At 38.6% G+C, this 18,180-nt stretch overlaps 3 protein-coding genes across 13 annotated transcripts; 2 read left to right on the top strand and 1 right to left on the bottom strand.

The window, feature by feature from the left end:
* Positions 1-324: 324 nt before the first annotated feature.
* LOC103975758 (BOI-related E3 ubiquitin-protein ligase 1) lies at positions 325-9,958 on the bottom strand. Of its 11 annotated transcripts, XM_065095256.1 has the most exons (8): positions 9,746-9,958; positions 4,039-4,118; positions 3,881-3,962; positions 3,678-3,761; positions 3,523-3,586; positions 1,830-2,431; positions 1,205-1,682; positions 325-1,121 (listed from the first exon to the last, which is right to left on the bottom strand). In XM_065095256.1, exons 6-8 carry the CDS (start codon positions 1,874-1,876, stop codon positions 624-626), a joined length of 1,023 nt encoding a protein of 340 aa, XP_064951328.1. In that variant the 5' UTR covers positions 1,877-2,431; positions 3,523-3,586; positions 3,678-3,761; positions 3,881-3,962; positions 4,039-4,118; positions 9,746-9,958; the 3' UTR covers positions 325-623. The 11 variants fall into 11 exon arrangements, with proteins under 11 accessions (XP_064951328.1, XP_064951321.1, XP_064951381.1 ...); XM_065095249.1 differs by lacking the exon at positions 3,523-3,586; XM_065095309.1 differs by lacking the exon at positions 3,523-3,586 and having other exon boundaries at positions 1,830-1,978.
* An 814-nt stretch (positions 9,959-10,772) lies between these two features.
* Positions 10,773-11,309, top strand: LOC135611934 (putative invertase inhibitor). Its single transcript, XM_065107578.1, has one exon. It carries the CDS (start codon positions 10,773-10,775, stop codon positions 11,307-11,309), a length of 537 nt encoding a protein of 178 aa, XP_064963650.1.
* A 4,304-nt stretch (positions 11,310-15,613) lies between these two features.
* Positions 15,614-16,150, top strand: LOC135611928 (putative invertase inhibitor). The gene has a single exon (XM_065107576.1). The coding sequence runs from the start codon at positions 15,614-15,616 to the stop codon at positions 16,148-16,150; it is 537 nt and encodes a 178-aa protein (XP_064963648.1).
* Positions 16,151-18,180: the final 2,030 nt, after the last annotated feature.

Below are 18,180 nucleotides of genomic sequence, written 5' to 3'. Positions count from 1 at the left end.
TGCAGTAGTAGGGAGATGTAATATGTGGGTAGCTTTCGGAAAATAATTTAGAGCAAAATAGATACACTTACTTATTAGCTATGATTGTCTATTCAAATTCAAATCCACTCCTTTTTGGCTTTTGGGTGGAATATCTTTATGCGTTCTTCGTTGTCTCCATTTTTGTGAGAGAATTATCAGTAGCATTTTAAATACACCAGTAATTTTCTTTCTATTGGCTCTTTAGACGACGGAAGGATCGAATCCTACTCATGTCTGCTGGTTATCCTTTCCTCGGTATCTTTCTCGAGTTCATAACTCTATCGTGTTGTCTACGAACTGTACTTGAAGGATAGGAAGGAATGATAGAGCAGGGAAGATAATTAGTACATAAAGAAGGGTACATATTTCATGCCGATTAAAGGACACATCTTTGCAAATCTTGAACTAAATGCTGTCCACCTGAATCCAGTAACAAAGAATTCTCCGAAATAAAAGAGTTATTTTTATTTTTTTTGGGACGGGGTTTAATTCTTCTTCTTCTTCTTCTTCTTCTTTTTTTCCCCTTCTTTTGGAGTCGGAGTTTGGAGGGATTGGTGATGGAGCTGCTCGTGGGTGGAGGGGACGGCTTGGCCTGGAGGAGCTTAGGAGAGGAGGACTCGGACGCTACCAGTTGTGACACAGCGGCAAACCGGGCATGAGTCTGAGGCCGCGTCGCAGGCGTCGCAGAGGCAGAGGTGGCGGCAGGGGAGGAGCACGACTGACGCCCGGCGATACTGGCACGACCGGCACGCCCGCTCCCGCTCGACCCGGTCCGGGTCCTCGAAGCCCGACTCGGCGTCCTCCGCTGGCGGCGAATCGCCGGACATCTCTTTCCTCTCCGGGGCCGCAGCCGCCTTCTCGAGCTGGGCGTTGAGGGCGGCCGCCGTCACCTGGTCTGCCATGGCCTTGGCCTGCCACGCCATCGTCTCGGTCCGGAGGAGGGCGAGGCGTTTTTCGAGCTCGCCGCGACGCCGGGCTAACCGCCCCACCTCCGCTTCCTTCTCCCGCAACCGCCGCGCGGCTGACTCCTCAGCCGCATTCAACAAAGCACGGTACTGCCTCTGCCGTCGCTCCGCCAATGCCCGCCGCAGCTGCTCCTCCTACCCAAGCGGAAAAAAGGAGCGATTTTTCTTGGTTTGCTCTCTCGAGGACAAGCGGAGGAGGAAAAGAACAAGAAGGGTACCTGAGCAAGGAGAAGCGTCTCGATTTCGTCCCTCTGATGGTTAACAAGCGCGACAAGTTCTTCATGTAAGACAGAGGAAGAGGAAGCGGAGGAGAGAAGGGGATTGGATTGCGTCTCTCTCCTGTGGCGTCGCTTCTCTTCGGCGGTGAGACGGAGGCCAAGAGAAACCTGGGACGGCGGGTGCATTTGGAGCTCGGCGATGCTCACAGGTGCCGGCGAACAAGGTTGTGGTTTCATCGAGAGGAAGCTTAAAAGGCGGCTCTGCTGCTGCTGCTGCGGCGGCGGCGACGGCGCCATTGGTACGCCGGCGGCCTCCCTCCCTCTCTTCCGCGCTTCCTTATTCGCTGCCCAACAGCAGACCCATCTCCATCTCAAAGAAAACAAATGGAAGCACCAGGAAGGAGTCAACTTTGTCTCACCTCCGTCCCGCGTCGCGGCCTGGGGAGAGGAGTCCATCTCCTTCTTCTCCTGCTCGCTTCTGCATCGAACCACAAGCCACAGATCATCAAGACCATCCTTAAAGATCACAAATTTGCATATCAAGACAAAATTCGCCCAAAAGTATTCTGCAAAGATCGAAACGTGCCGAAGGAATTCATCGAACGGGAGGAAAACAAGAGAGCACCTATTCAGAAGCAAAATGTTGGATCCGTAGTGGGCTTGAACTGCCATTCCGAGAGAGGAGCAAAACAAGGCGGGCAGAAGAAACGGTGGCGGAGTCGACGGCAAGAATCAACGGAAACTTTGCTTCCTTAATAGCCCCTTCTCTTCTGCCTGCTCATCACCAACGTTTCTCAATGTCGAACAGTAGGGAAACAAAACAACACAGGAGAGAAAGAGAGAGAGGGAGAGACGCTTGAACCCGATGAATCAGTCAGTCATGCAAAGGCGGGCTTTTTATGTCCTCCCTGCTTCTCTCACATGCACTTCTTGCAAACACGCCATACAACGCAGTGAGAGAGAGAGAGAGAGAAAGAGGGAGCAACGTGCTTTACAAATCTTAATCCACTCTCCTGCTAACATTTAGTTCAAAATCTCCTTTATGACATCTTGATAGCATATGGAGGAGGGGGGGGGGGGGGGAGAGAGAGAGAGAGAGAGAGGCATGGGTTGGGGTGCACTGGTGCTGCTGCTTGTTTGGTTGCTGGCTTTTCCCCTTTCTTCGCTCTTTCCCCTGCTTTGCTTGCAAGCTTTAAATCAACAACTACTCCCTTCCTCTTTCCTCATCTTGGAACATAAAAGAAAAAGCTGTGGGATTAAACCTAATTTTGACTGCCTGAGTGATGGGTATTGATTTCTTGATCAAATATGCAAACCAGTAGCTTTTGTAAATTATGACAAAGAAATTACAAGAAATTGACATTAAACTAATTTAAAATTGTTTTACAGATCAATTTCTTTAGGTGAATAATTTCCTGCTTTATACTTCCTTTCCAAGTACGTAACAATATGAATGCACACATATGCACAAGTGTCCATACATACACATACAAGCATGCAAATACCTGCACTCACAAATACACTCTTTTATTTTTAAACAGCTTTTTATAAGATTTTTTTTTAAGTTATGTGAAATAATGTGAGGAATAGTTTAATTAAGGTTTTATCAAGGAGTCTATAGTTTAGGACATAGTCACTTATTTTATAAACATAAATCATATTGAAGAAAAGGAAATATAACCTTTTGATATATGTGCACTCAATAATTTAGCAGAGGAGAGAAGGAAATGGCAAAGAATGCAAAGAGATGCATGTTTCATGGAGGAATATTGACAACCATGGGGGAAACAATTTCTTAGGAGATGTGGACTTTGTGAGGATGGCTTCTCCAATTAATTATCCTTTTTCTATTGTGTTCTTCTTTTTTTTTGTTTCTATGTCAAAGTATCTCTGCCATGTATAGCTGTCATAAGCTATGGGGACCTTGTTATTTATGTGAATGGAGGAGACTATATCTCCATATCCGATCCAATGAAATCAAAGCTTAATGATCTCAATATATTGTAATCTCCCACCCTGACATTTGTTTTCACTTCAATAAGTCTTTGGATGAAGAAACTTCTTAACATCTTACTTTAGTTCAATGGGAGGAGATTTGAATTGATGTATATGGTTAGAATGAGTGTACTATTATTAACTTAAACTAGATCAAGAGCAATAAAAGAGATTCGAGTTAATTTTTAAGGCAATTATTAACTTAGATTTCAATATTTTGAACAACTAGCGACGATAGATATGTAAAACAATAGTAATGAAGGGTGAAAATGACTGGTTATATATTTCTTAATTCTGGAGCAATATGTACTTTGGATTCTTACATCTTAGATGTTGAGTACACTTGAAAGCATGTTAAAGCGAAGCTAGCAGTCACTCCATGAATCACTACATCAAGGATAAGGTTGAGATTATGCTAATCATATGACATAGTATTGATCCTTTTAATCGAACATTCTCTCAGAGAAAAGAATAATACCTGAATACTGAAGTAGATGGTAATCGGAGTGGTGATCTTTCATTAACATCTCTTCAACTAGCTCAATGTTGATATCATGGTCTCCTTCATAGACGAACAATTATTTCAGTGACTGGATATTCTCAATGATTAAATAGGTTGATGGATGGGGGAGGTAGCATCTTAAAATGATTCACAAATATAAGGATAAAAAGGATAAGTACATTTAATGGTCCAGAAGAGCAAAAATGAACCATGATAAACATGAGATGTTGGCATCCCCTCTTCTTGGAATACATAGTTATCCTGTTTGTCTCTATTGAATAAAAAATGATTGTGTGAAGGAAGCAAAAACTGAAGGGAATTGAGGGAGATCACATACCTGAATGTAATAATTCCGAATAGCAGAATGCAGTTTTCTTGTACACACAGACACACACAAATCTGACACAAATATGTCACCTGTTTGAAAGAAATCATGTATTGTGATTCATGGTACATGATGAGGCAAACCAATAATTTAGACTTTTCGGTACAGAGACATGTCATACTGCACAATATATTCTTGATATCTAACAAGAAAATAATTAGGCCATGACCTCATGTTTGGATGCCTATGCTAAGCCAAAGACAAGGCTTGCTTCTTTTTTAAGATGACGCAAAAGACAAACTAGTTATGGAAACAAAGAGGTATGACATCCAGACAACAATCTTTCTTTGGTTTGTGTGTGTTTGTGTGTTTGCCAGATTATTTTTCCCAACAACCTGTACTGGCAGCAGCAGTCATCACCATTCAAGTCTCATATTACAACTCTACTCCCATTGCAGAGCAGCTGTTTAGCACCACGCATTGCTTGTCCCAACAAATTGCTACCTCACTATAATGCCAAGGTGGGGTTGGCCAAGCTTCCAGTTGAGAGAAAGAAAAATGAAACATGGTGGGCCTTGAAGGAAAACAAATGGCAACCTCAACATGGGTGGATGAGTATGGAGCTTGACAGCATTGTCTAGGTATGAAAGGAACAGAAGAAGGAACAAAAATTGTCTATAATGATCATTAAATTCTTCTTTTTTGACTTTTTCTGAGAAAAAAAGAAGATTGATATTTACCTAGCTTTTCTAATGTCTTGCATAAATCCAACCATACTATATAGGATGAGGGGTTCATTTATCTGAGACTGATTGCTATATTTGCATTCACTTGGAACAATGCATCCTGGTCTGCCTGTGACTTTCCATCTTGACGAAACTTCAAAGATTGTAGGTCTTTAAGATAAGATGTAATATGAAGATAGAGATTTGAGGCAGAATCAGTTTCAAAATTATTTCCAGCAATGCAGTATCACTTTGACTTCAGGAGGAAGTGAATCGTGACAGAGAAACAACATAAACTTTTTAGGCATTGGAGTTTTTGGATAGAGAGACTCATTACTCAAACAACATAAAAGGTTTAGGGAGAAAAAGGAAAAGAGATTTTGGCAGTGCCACTGACTTCCTTGTTGCAGACTGCCACAGATTGAATCAGGCACTCACATGGCTTTGGACACTGGAGAAGGAAGAGGATAACTTCTGATGCATTCTCTTCCACCATAATCTAAGCACTGCATCCAGCTCCTCAGCCACCAAAATCATGTGACATTAAAGTTGTACTTCATGGAAGCAGCCTTCTTTGTGTATAAGAAGTAAACAGTTTGTTTTCACTTTTCACTAATACTTTTTGCATAATAGTCAGACATCCCAACAAAACTGTCTTGATCTCTCCTGATACACAAGCCTCATGTGACAATTCTTGAGTACCAAAGTGCCCACATTACTGAAGTTGATGAAAGAAGGACAGAAAAAACACTGCTCAGATGAAAGTATATGCTAATATCTTGACCTCTCAACATAAAAATATACGTATTTGTTTGGGAGTTGTTGATGTTTGTAGCTTCTACTTTGTCCACCATTTGATGTGCATGTTGTTCATACATTTCTTATCTAAATTTTGTCAGATTTCAAAATAAAATAAGATACCAAATAGATCTTAGAAAATATATTCCCTTGACAGAAGAAAATGTACTCCCCCAGAAGGGGGCTGGCATATGATATTTCTTTTTAATGGATAGGTGTCAATTGTTTAAATTCCTTGTCATATACACCTTCTCTCAACACTTCCATGCTCATCAATACAACCTAACATCACTGAGAGGCTCTAAAAAATCTTTAGTCTTTTCTTAGTTGTACAAACATTAAAAAAGTGCAAGTCAGAAATCCTTTCCTTTGCCACTATGAAGCTTCAGCTGTGGTTGCCATCTCCCAAGTTAATGCTATCATTCACTCCTCTCCTTCTACCTCAACTTCTATTGGCTTCCTCTTGAATGTTCTGAAGAGTTGGAATGATGGGAACAAGCTTTAATCTTTCCAATATTTGAAGTGATGCGGAGAAGTCTTACCTATAACATGTGGCCTCTTCTTTATGAGTGCAGTTAAGTGAAGGGTACATGTGACTGTGTGGGCAGGCAACCTTTATAAGGTCATTACCTATCTTTCCTTGGCTCTCTCCAACCGGTTCCTATCAGTCTTGCAGCATCTGAAGATGACATCTTTAACGCAATTTAACCTTTTGAAAGTGTAAAATGACTGACTACTTGAACTGATGAAGGGACCTGCTCCATTTGGCTGAGGATGACCAGTGACTCAGATATGTCTATAACTGGATAGAAGCAGAATGACTTGTTTGTAGTTATGATTGATAAGTCATTATGTTGCTATCTAGCAGTACTGCTTAAAACCTTTGAATGCCTGTAATTAGCCTTGGGATCCTCGAAGCATGTGCATTGGGATCTAGCTGACCACTTATGTACAAAGGTTAATCTGTAAGATTGAATCAGAGTTATCAGGAGTTGAGACAGGCACCCCTAGTGAGCTTGTGTACCTGTTAGACCTTCTAATTTAAGATAAGCCTTAGAAAAAGTGTACTGATATATTAAAATAATCGACAGATTTTATGCATAGCTTTCTGTTTCAGAAAAGATACAGAATTTGGATCCTGAGTGAGTTCATGGTTATTAAGAGCTGGGATAGAATTTGCCAGTTTTGATTCTAAATATGTACTAATGTAATGCTATTGGAAAATACCTGGCTTGGATTTCATCAGCTGGTACATCCATCAATCTCTCATCTTTGACATTTGAAGTCCTATGGCCCATTACAAGTATTCAAACTGAGAGAAGAAGACAGGATCATACAGCAACAAAGGGGACATTGTGCTCACAGGGAGTGGTCCAGACATCAACAGTTGCAAGTATGCCTTCATTCAAAATTGTATCAGAAGGGGGATGCAATATGCATGCCATTCTCTCATCCTTCAGATGTATGCTCCAAAGAGAGTTCCTCTCTTTCTCTCAATTAGATCTACATAATCTTATCATCTCTTCATTCGCTCACAATGGCTCTTGATGTTTATACACAACATGGCATCCTTCTTGTTTTATTTGCATATAGCCTAATTAAGATATTTGTTACTTTTTTCAATATTATGTATTGAAGTGCAAAACAAGCCATGGAAATAAGAAACAATGATCACCTTCAAGACCAAATCACTGTTGAAGTAGGTTATACTAAATAGAAACCCTTGTTGAATGTCGGATCAAATGGCTCTTTCATCCCTTGGATCTCAAGCTCTCTTTTTTTACATGCCTACTAGTTGGTGGTTGGAGAACGGAGATGAGGAACCCTAGTCTTGCCTGCATTTGGCACTAGGCCAAGTCAGATGTTGTCTTTTGTCTCCCATTACCTTCTTTCGTGATTTAATCTTCCCAAGATCAAACAATTCCACTAGATCCAAGAATAAAACTGGCTTTACTTGTATGTGTTTGGATGGGAAAGCACTTGTTATCTTCCCACCTTCATCCTCATCTTTTTGTTGTGCATATAGCATGCCTATCTACAGTTGCTTTCTTCTGCCAAGCAAATTATTCTCCCATTATTGATTGGTATGAGGAATACAACATAAAGCCAACCATTCACTCTAATTGCATGTTCATCTCAAGCTTCTCCGTCCATCTGTCGGCAAAACCTTGTAATTTTGTCTTCTTCCTGATATTTAGATGAGACCAAAACCACTCCATTACTCCCACCCAGAAACATCAATTCGTCAAAAGCTTTCAAGGTTGAGATTTTGAGACATAGCCAAAGACAAGAACAACCTAAGTTGTTTGTGACTCAGAAGTTGCTCAGTGGACAATCAGCAACCAACACTACACTGACAGATGAGAACAGAAATCTGAGATGTAACATACAACACAAGAAACTACTGGATGCAGTGACAAACTGTTTTTTCTTTGTTAATATAATATGATCTGAGTGATATTCAAGGTAAATAAGTTTTATCTTGTTGGCTGATTTCCACTGAAGAATCTGCTGCTGAAGTGCATTTGATGTTGACGTGCATAATTTTCTGCTGAATCGACATGCTTTTCCTATAGAAAGTGAGATATCACATGGAGACATTGAGACTTTTGATCTACAGAGAATTCATGCACACCACATAATTCCTTCTTGTAGTGCTCATCACACTGTAGCAGATTCAAGATTTAATGACACCAAGAGTTTCTACTGTGATGCAAGTTGCTAATCACTCTGAAACAAAACCTTCTAAAAATTGCTGCAATTGTATGACAACCTTGTATATGTATTGTAGAACTTAAGCATTATTTGATTGAATGGGGAAGTATAAAGGCTCGAGAGGAGAATGGTGAGGCAGCAACATGTGGGAGAACAGAGACTCACATGAGAAGATCCACCAGCAAGCTAAATGGTGTCTAATGATCACTTTGAAGCTAGTTGGGAAGATGAAGTTTATATTTCTCTTCATCAAAATTACTCCTTTAACAGCTTTTTTATATTCCCCTGTTGAGTCCGTCACCAACTAGAGACTACTGAGAGCCAGGACCACTTTGATTGTGAGATAGCTTTCATGTGCATGAGACCACCACTTTTGATTGTGAGTTGGGTTTGATGTGCAAGAAAAATAGAAGTTGAAAGGAAGAAAAGGTAAAGTGAAGGCAAAGTGAAGACAAGTGCTCCTAGGGTTCGGCTGTCCCTAACTTCATAGAGATAATATACCTTTTGAACCACCTTGAGTTGCTTCTCCTCCATCATCACTAATTGAAACATGACAAAAAATTTTGATTCATCCAACAAACACCAGATTAACTAGTCCAACTCTTTCTCAAGGTCAACTCGTTGGTGGAAAAAGATGCATGTAGCCGGCATTAAACAGTTCAGGATCTAAAGGCTTGTGGCCCTTATCGTTGCTTTGGTACAAATTTGACTATTGAATCTTTTGGAAAAGATCAGATCGAAAACACTCTATAGTAATAAAAAAACTATTGAATCTTTTGGAAAAGATCAGATCGAAAACACTCTATAGTAATAAAAAAAAAATGGGACTGTTCGAAAATGCTCATACACTCGTGTCTGAATTTCCAAACTTTCAGTCTACTACCAAATTGATGATACGAAAAAGAGGTCACAAGGATATGTTCACTGAACGAAACCTGAACTCCGCCAAGAGTGCAGTAAAATTTAATATTGACTTCAACAAACAGAGAAAAACAATCTATTTTGTGCCTAGTCCCTATCTGGATAAGTCAAGATACTTTTTCATTCAGTGTATGAGCAAACATCCAGCTATAGCAACAAATTCCATGCACACGGTACATTGCTCATCCAATTAAAGTTTTTGGTTTTCCCTATACAATTTGGTCCATGGCAGCCAAACTCACCAAGATAAACCTTTATACCTGCCCCTAATATCAAATGTTTCCTCCTTACAAAGCCATGGATCTTTTCCCCAAAAATGGAGCTCATTAATCAACGAAATCTCATTCCTCCGCGAAGGGGATTTGATTCACAACTTCCACCATTCACCATTGTCACCGTTAGGACGATAACACTAGGGAAACTAATTTACGTCAAGAAACATGGGAGTCCCTAAGCTTGAAGTCATAAATCAGTGATCCACAACAAAAATAATCTCTCACCACTGATAACAACTGCTGAACATATGACCTAGAATTTGGTTACGTCCGAGAAAGACTTACAACAAGTTGCTACTGGATTTTCCTCTTTCGTCTGCATCATTTCATTTGGGCGTCGAAGTCGAGGAAGGCGCCGCAGAGGTTATTCACCACCTATCGGGAGCGGCAAGGTTTCGGTTAGCATCTCCAATTGCTCGCCCCGCACATTAGGCGGACACGAGGCTAGACCGAGATGGCGATGGAGGACAGGCGTCGTGAAGAACTGTGCTCATGGGCTGAGCGGATTTGATCTTGTAATCTTGATGATGATGATGATAATAATAGTTGTAATTAAGAGGGTAATAAGTGTTGGCTTATAAGTAAAGTTCATTTTTCAGGAAATGAATATAATTTAAGATTTGACCAAAAAAATATTTATTCTATGGACTGTATATACGAAATAAAAAAGCTACCAAATTAAATTATATTTAATTTTGGAATTGAAATCAGATTAATTTATCCTATTTAAGTGGAAATTGTGTTGGAAAACTACTAATGAAAATAAGGTAGTTTATATTTTATGAGTGTAAGGATGATGACAAAGAAAACCTTTAAATTGGTGTCAAATGATCTACGAATCATTATCTTTTATTCAGTGTAACGAATTAAGTCTGCAATCCATAGGTTTTTAAAAGCATATGTAATCTAAGAAATCATCAAATAACACAAAGGTCAAAATGATGCAATTAAAAGGACGATCCACCAATATCAATGATGATTGGGTAAATGAATATAAGTGGAGCAAACTCGTATCCATATTAACATCTAATTTAAGATTCCATATTTGTAGCGTTCCTATAAACATTTACAAGCCATACCTTTTTCCGAACGAGACATGATGAGCATACATCTACCAAAAATATTCCTCCAGATTCAATCTTCATCTATACATGGCTTGTCACAAAATCCAGGGATTTAGCAGGACAAATTATTCAGAAAAATAATTCAAGTTAAGAACTTGCAGAAACGAGAACGTTGTTGCCAAATGGAACCCAGCAATGGCTATATAAACAGGGTTATGTTTGTCGAACTGTGCTAACAATCAAACAGGATGGATACCTCGAAGGTCCTTTTGATTCTCATTTCCCTTGCGATCCTCCTCCAAAGTTTAGAACTTGCTGATGCCTCTGTCCAAGACGAATGCAAGATTGTGGCGGCTGCAGATCCGAACGTGGACTACAACTTCTGTGTAACGTCGCTCCAGGCCGATCCGAGGAGTGGATCAGCCGACGCGAAGGAGCTGGCCATCATCGCTGCCGACTTGACGGTGGCCAGTGCCACGAGCACCCTGTCCAAGATCGAGAAGCTGGTGGGAGACAGCAAAATTGATTCACCGACGAAGGGATTGCTGAACCAATGCTCGAGCTTCTACAAGGATGCGGTCACGGCAGCTTCGGGCGCCATTAAAGCCATCGGTTCAGGGAGCATGGGCGATGCGAAGAAGCAACTGACCGAGGCCGGCGACAAGCCTCAGGACTGTGATAATCTTCTATTTGAGGCCGGAAAGAACGATCTGCTGACAAAGGAGGACAATGACTGTACGAACCTGGCGAGCATTGCTCAACACATAGTCGCTAAGTTGCAGTGATCCTTCTTTTATCTATGCATGATGTTATCGCCTACATAATGGACGAATCTAATAAATTTACTGTCCAACTGAGAAAAGATTACACATGTCTAAATTGTGTAAATGGAAAAATAAACATATATATAACTGTGTGCATATGGGCAACAGAAACAACCTGAACGCAACAAAGACCAACTCAAGTGTATAATGATCTATAAAGATGGAATGAAGACTAACTTTAAAGGTATCCACTAAAAATATCTTAAATTCCAATATTTCAACTCCAAAATTACATTATATGCACTTTTAACTAAGCAGGCATAATCTCATAGAAGCAGATGCTAACACACTAAACACTATGTAACACAAACTAGTTGTCTGCCAAGATGATGTAGCTGTGAACATTAGTCTTCTATGTTAAAGGGAAACAATAATAACACAACATGAATAGAATCCTCCTTTGTGCCAAGAAGACACTTCGGTAGGAAACAGGCACTACAACAATCATTATCCATTTGCATCGCAAGGTGCATTACTCATTTTATGTTCCAGAGATGCAAAGCTGCTCAAGCCAGTGCAACTGCACATTTAAATTAAGACTTGCAGTACAATACCAAAAAATATTCACTTGAATTGACAACTACCTATCAAGATTATTAATAATGTACAAAATATCTCTGAGAATCTAGAAACGAACCTCATAAGTAGTTCGATCTTATTTACAAGTTTCTAAGACATTTTTCCTTTTTTTTGACACCGCAGTTTCCTTAGGATCAGCTCACCTACTTTTTGTCCATCAAATTTAGTTTTAACCTAGAACAAACCTCTGTAAATTTTGCAAACGCTGTGTAGAGCCACTTCTCTGAGCATTCAGCTAATCTTTTTTCTGTTGGAGACTATAGGACGTTTCCCCCTACTTCAGCAAAGGGGAAATAATCGAGGGAAGATAATAATTACTATTATATGATATTGGAACTTATGTTTTCGTGTAACATCTTGTGTTACCCAATGGCATTGAATACTCATGTGCTCTTTATCAGTTCATGGCAATATAATTACAGCTTAATCCCAAAATGCCATTGGCTCTCTCAAATGAGAAAGTGATCAATCATATGTTGTATAACATCTGCACCTTCTGAATGCTCGAAAGGATCCTTAACCTGTCCAATAACCAACAAGCAAAGAAAACAACAATGATAAGATTAACTACTGTCGCCAAAGAATGCTCACAATAAAAGAGGAAGAACCAGAAGCATAAGGGTGAGAAATGGTAGCAGAAGTGGTTGGAGGCAAGGACCTGAATGACACTGTGTGCAGTGAACCTCTGGATGCTGACATCCACTCTTTCCCAAGATAAGCGTGTGAGGCCCATTACTAGCATTTCTGCAAAACAAACATCTAGGTGTTCTAATGAATGCAGTTTCTTTTGTCAATACAACCAGAAACAAATTTTTTGCTTTAAGTTTAAACTGAACATAAGCAATTTATGCATGTGTTATGCAGAAGTATCATAGCAACTACTGAATGAGGGTGTGTGTTGCGTGCACAATTGTTCATATCGTTGTCCTAAAATGTCTAACTTACCGATCCTAGAAAACACTATTGGTCTTCAACACATTTTTTAAATGGCCCACAAGAAGAGGATGATAATTATTTGCCAATGACTTGTATAAGGTATGCACTCTTATTTCACTGGTATGAGAGTGCTTTTATCTGATCTGTTAGTGTTGGCAGCTTAGCTGCAATTCTCTTCACTCACTTTTATTTTTAGGGTCATACTGTCAGTTAACCATCATTACTTCACATACATGGTATGGTTCTATCGGTTCATTACACATCTAATAGATATTAAATTTCAACATTACAATACAATTGTCCATTTACTGCACTGTCTTCGCATAACTGTATCCAATAACAATCTCTTGTTTATAAAGCTTTTTCATACTACAGTTTCTACACAAAGCACCATTTATACATACAAGAAAAAGAAATGAAATAGAGATTGAAGAGAATCTTTGTAATAATATATATCGAAATAATTAATGGGTTCACCAGGGAGTTGCAACACCAAATAGAAGAACATGGTAAAAATAGCAAGTCAAGAAGAATGGACAAACTTATCAGGAGTGAAAGACTTTAAGGCACAAAAAAAAAGCTTCACATATGCAATTTATTCAATTTACCCTAAAACTAGAGGAAAGAATGATATTTACCTTCTATCATATCACAGTCACACTTGGTAAGCGAATCAGTAACGCACTTATCATTTATGCTTCCTGCTGAGTATTCTTCGTATACAATATGTGGGTATCTCTCATTCAAAGAATCTTCCCACCGGAGAAAACTGATATATGAAAGCACAGATATGGACTTCCTGATACCCACGGAGGTATTGGAAACAAAACAATATTACCTCAGGCATATCAGAGTTATGTCTGATTGATGATGTCCTCCATCCAACTATGTCTTGTCATTTATGTTGGAAAACAACTAGACAGCTAATTAGATGTCTCAAAAACTATAGGAATGGAAATGCCCAGAAGTCAGCAAAAGGATACGATTATAGTCAAGTCAACATTGGAATAAGCCACTCAGCATTTAAATGCTTGCAGGGCAGACCTGGATTCATGATTTTTCATTTTGTAACATGATCATGCTACCCACAAATATCATCTCATATTTTAAGAACCCAACCAAAGCAACGAAAACAAAGCAAAGATGGAAAATACATAAAATGAAGATCATCACAATCATCTGTGTCGGCATCGCACTGCTCTACCTCACCTACCTTCTCTTCCTTCTCCCTCCTCGACATCAACGATGCAGATGCCTCACCTGCCTCCTCTTCCTCCTCCAGCGATGACGCAAATGCAAAGCAACGCCAGAGGAGGAAGAGGAAGCAGAGTGGTGCAACACCGACGTAGACGCAAATACCTCACCTCCCTCATCTTCCTCCTCTGGCACCAACACAGATGCCTTACCACTCTACCTCCTCGTCCTCGATGTTTGGATCGACATTTGTAAGGCCAACTACCGTGTCGTTCTCGTCGACCACTACCATAACAATCTTCCACAACGTCACTGTCCATCACAACCATTGAAATTACCTTTTTCTCATCGTTTTAGTGTCATTTATGCACATGCTATCACGTGTTGTATCTTCTGTAGGTAAAAACAATTTTAGGGTAAATGAGCTTAAATGTTTCACTTTCATAACTATAAGAATTTCAATGTAAATTTTTTAAGTATTGAGATCAAAATGCAAAAAGAGGTTTAACTACAAGGGGTAAACTAAAATTATCCCCCGAGATGAAAATGGAGGACAAGTGTCATGAAGAAATGTACTAATGGAACGAGCGGATTTGTTTTTGTAATCTTGATGATGATGATGATGATAATAATAATAGTTGTAATTAAGATGGTAAGTGTTGCCATAAAACTAAAGTTCATTTTTCAGGAAATGAATATAATTTAAACTTTGACCAGAAAAATATTTTTTCTATGTACTGTATATACGGAAAAAACCTACAAAATTAAATTCTATTTAATTTTAGAATTAAAATAATATTAAATTATCTTATTTAAGTGGAAATTAAGTTGGAACACTACTAGTCAAAATAGGGTGGTTGATTTCTATGTGAGTGTAAGAATGATGATGAATAAAACATATAAATTAGTGTCAAATGATCTATGAATCATTGAGATCCACTATCTTTTATATTTTATTCAATATAATGAATTAGACATCCATAGGTTTTTAAAAGCATTCATCTAAGAAATCATGAAATAACACAAAGGTCAAAATGATGCAATCAAAAGGTCGATATGCCAATATTAATGATGATTGGTTAAAAAAAGAAATAAGTAGGCCAAAATTTAAATTAGCATCAGAAAAATATCCAAAACTTGAGAACTCAATTGGGTAAACGAATATAACTTGAGCATGTTCATCCATATTAACATCTAATTTAAGATTCGATATTTTGCGAAATTGGTGGCGTTCCTATAAACATTTGCAAGTCACACGTTTTTCCCAAGGAGACATGTCTATACTATACCCCAATGCCAATGGTGATGCAAAAAAAATTATTATCCTCTTGGGAGGCATTCTACAAAATGTAAATAATTGATTTGATCAAGTTAACATCTACCAAAAATGTTCCTCCAGATTCAATGTTTGTCTATAAATGGCATGTCACAAAATCCAGAGATTTAGCTAGACGAATTATTCAGAAAATTTCACATTAAGAACTTGCAGAAACAAGAACCTTGATGGCTATATAAAGAGGGTTATGTTCTTCGAACTGTGCTAACAATCAAACAGGATGGATACCTCGAAGGTCCTTTTGATTCTCATTTCCCTTGCAATCCTCCTCCAAAGTTTAGAACTTGCTGATGCCTCTGTCAAAGACGAATGCAAGATTGTGGCAGCTGCAGATCCGAACGTGGACTACAACTTCTGTGTAATGTCTCTCCAGGCCGATCCGAGGAGTGGATCAGCCGACGCGAAGGAGCTGGCCATCATCGCTGCCAACTTGACGGTGGCCAATGCCACGAGCACCCTGTCCAAGATTGAGAAGCTGGTAGGAGACAGCAAAATTGATTCAGAGACAAAGGGTTTGTTGAACCAATGCTCGAGCTTCTACAAGGATGTGGTCACGGCAGCTTCGGGCGCCATTAAAGCCATCAGTTCAGGGAGCATGGGTGATGCAAAGAAGCAACTGACCGAGGCCAGCGACAATCCTCAGGACTGTGATAATCTTCTATTTGAGGCCGGAAAGAACTATCTGCTAACAAAGGAGGACAATGACTGTACGAACCTGGCGAGCATTGCTCAACACATAGTCGCTAAGTTGCAGTGATCCTCTATCTATGCATGATATTATCGCCCATATTATGCACGAATCTAATAAATTTTCTGTCTAACTGAAAAAAGATTACACATACATCCCTCCAAAGTGAATGATTTTCGTATTTATTCCTCTAAATTTTAGTTATGCTTATAAACATATATGTATATGTATACCTTTGCAAAATCTTAAAACTTGAGTATATGTCATCATGGTCAATCTCCATTGTTAACATTTAATTGTTAGTCAAAACCCTGATTGATTTAATGCTCAAAAAGATTATTATGATTATAAAAAAAATTTCGAGCATTTCAAATATTTTACATTTGCATATCTCTTTTTAACTCAAACCAGCTAATGTTAAATACAATTAATCATGGTTGACACTGAGTTTTTTGCATAGATGATAACATGCCGATGTTATGTTTCATAGCTAAAAGAGGCACAAAAATTAGTCACAACCTGGAAGTAGAGGTGTGGCCAATTGCATACTAAGGTACATGATGCACATCTTAACTTGCAAAACTAATGCATGTTCATCTTGGTCAATCATCTCTATAAGTTGTTAGCATGATTACCAAACTTATGAATATGATAAAATAATAACCAAAGTTAAAAAGAACAAACCTGTAATGGTTAGTGTCAGAATTGATGATACTCATGTTTGCATCAGTCTATCTGCATTATGACACAACCACGTTAGTCATGTCTAAATGGTGTAAATGGACAAATAAACAAAAAAAAAACCTTCTTGAAAGTTGAAACAAAAATTAATAATAATAAAATTTTTGTTCTGTACTGCATCTGGGCAACAGAACCCACCTGAATGCAACAAAGACCAACTCAAGTGTATATGATCGAGAAAGATGGAATGAAGCCTAACTTTAAAGGTATCCACTAAAAATTTCTTAAATTCCAGTATTTCAACTCCAAAATTACATCATATGCACTTTTAACTAAGCAGACATAATCTCACAGAAGCAGATGCTAACACACTAAACACAATGTAACATAAACTATTTGTCTGCCAAGATGTTGCAGCTATGACCATTAGTCTTCTATGTAAAAGGGAAACAATAATAACACAACATGAATAGAATCCTCCTTTCTGCCAAGAAGACGCTTCGGTAGGAAACAGGCACTACAACAATCATTATCCATTTGCATCGCATGGTGCATTACTCATTTTATGTTCTGGAGATGCAAAGCTGCTCAAGCCAGTGCAACTGCACATTTAAATTAAGACTTGTAGTACAATACCAAAAATATTCAGTTGAATTAACAACTACCTATGAAGATTATTAATAATGTACAAAATATCTCTGAGAATCTAGAAACGAACCTCATAGGTAGTTTGATCTTATTTTACAAGTTTCTAAGACATTTTTCCTTAATTATGACACTACAGTTTCCATTAGATCTGCTCACCTACTATTTTTCCATCTAATTTAGTTTTACCAAGAACAAGCCACTTTGTAAATTTTGCAAACGCTATGTAGAGCCACTTCTCTGAGCATTCAGCCGATCTTATTTTTGTAGCAGACTAGGATGTTCCCCCTACTTCAGCAAAGGGGAAATAATCAATCACAAGCTTGATTAGTTTCTGCTTTGTCATCAGATATATGTATGTATGTATTCCCGGAACATCTCTCCAGAGATGAACTTTTGGAAATCTCAACTGGGTCTTGGAATCAAAAGATCTACCAGCAAATTGACTAGCTCTCCTAAGGCAAGCAAATTAAATGAGAGTTATGTACACAAGAATGTAGCAATGCCACTGCTCATTGATTAAATCCTTGGTCATAAAAAAACCATAATATCTCAAACATATATCAAATTAGATGTGAGATTAAAATATTCAAGAAATATTATAAAAAGTTACAGAAATCAAACACCAGACCAACCAAGCTAAATGAGACAAAACCATTCTGCACAAAGATAAAAAATAACAGAAAAATCATCTCAAGAATATACATAATTCCTTCTTATAAGTACTCATTTGGTTCAAGTTTGTTATGTTGACTGAAATTATGCAAGGGCCA

This window comes from Musa acuminata, chromosome BXJ1-2, assembly GCF_036884655.1.
Source record: "Musa acuminata AAA Group cultivar baxijiao chromosome BXJ1-2, Cavendish_Baxijiao_AAA, whole genome shotgun sequence".
Lineage (NCBI taxonomy): Eukaryota > Viridiplantae > Streptophyta > Magnoliopsida > Zingiberales > Musaceae > Musa > Musa acuminata.
Note: the sequence above shows the minus strand (reverse complement) of the source record. Positions and strands in the feature narration are given on the sequence as shown.

What these genes read in the sequence shown, in the direction of transcription:
- LOC135611934 (XM_065107578.1), top strand. Translation starts at nt 10,773, where the DNA reads ATGGATACCTCGAAGGTCCTTTTGATTCTCATTTCCCTTGCGATCCTC.
- LOC103975758 (XM_065095256.1), bottom strand. Translation starts at nt 1,876, where the DNA reads ATGGCAGTTCAAGCCCACTACGGATCCAACATTTTGCTTCTGAATAG. An exon ending in AACATTTTGCTTCTGAATAG is followed by an intron (nt 1,683 to 1,829) that starts GTGCTCTCTTGT and finishes GGTTCGATGCAG; the next exon opens with AAGCGAGCAGGAGAAGAAGG. An exon ending in AGACGCTTCTCCTTGCTCAG is followed by an intron (nt 1,122 to 1,204) that starts GTACCCTTCTTG and finishes CCGCTTGGGTAG; the next exon opens with GAGGAGCAGCTGCGGCGGGC.
- LOC135611928 (XM_065107576.1), top strand. Translation starts at nt 15,614, where the DNA reads ATGGATACCTCGAAGGTCCTTTTGATTCTCATTTCCCTTGCAATCCTC.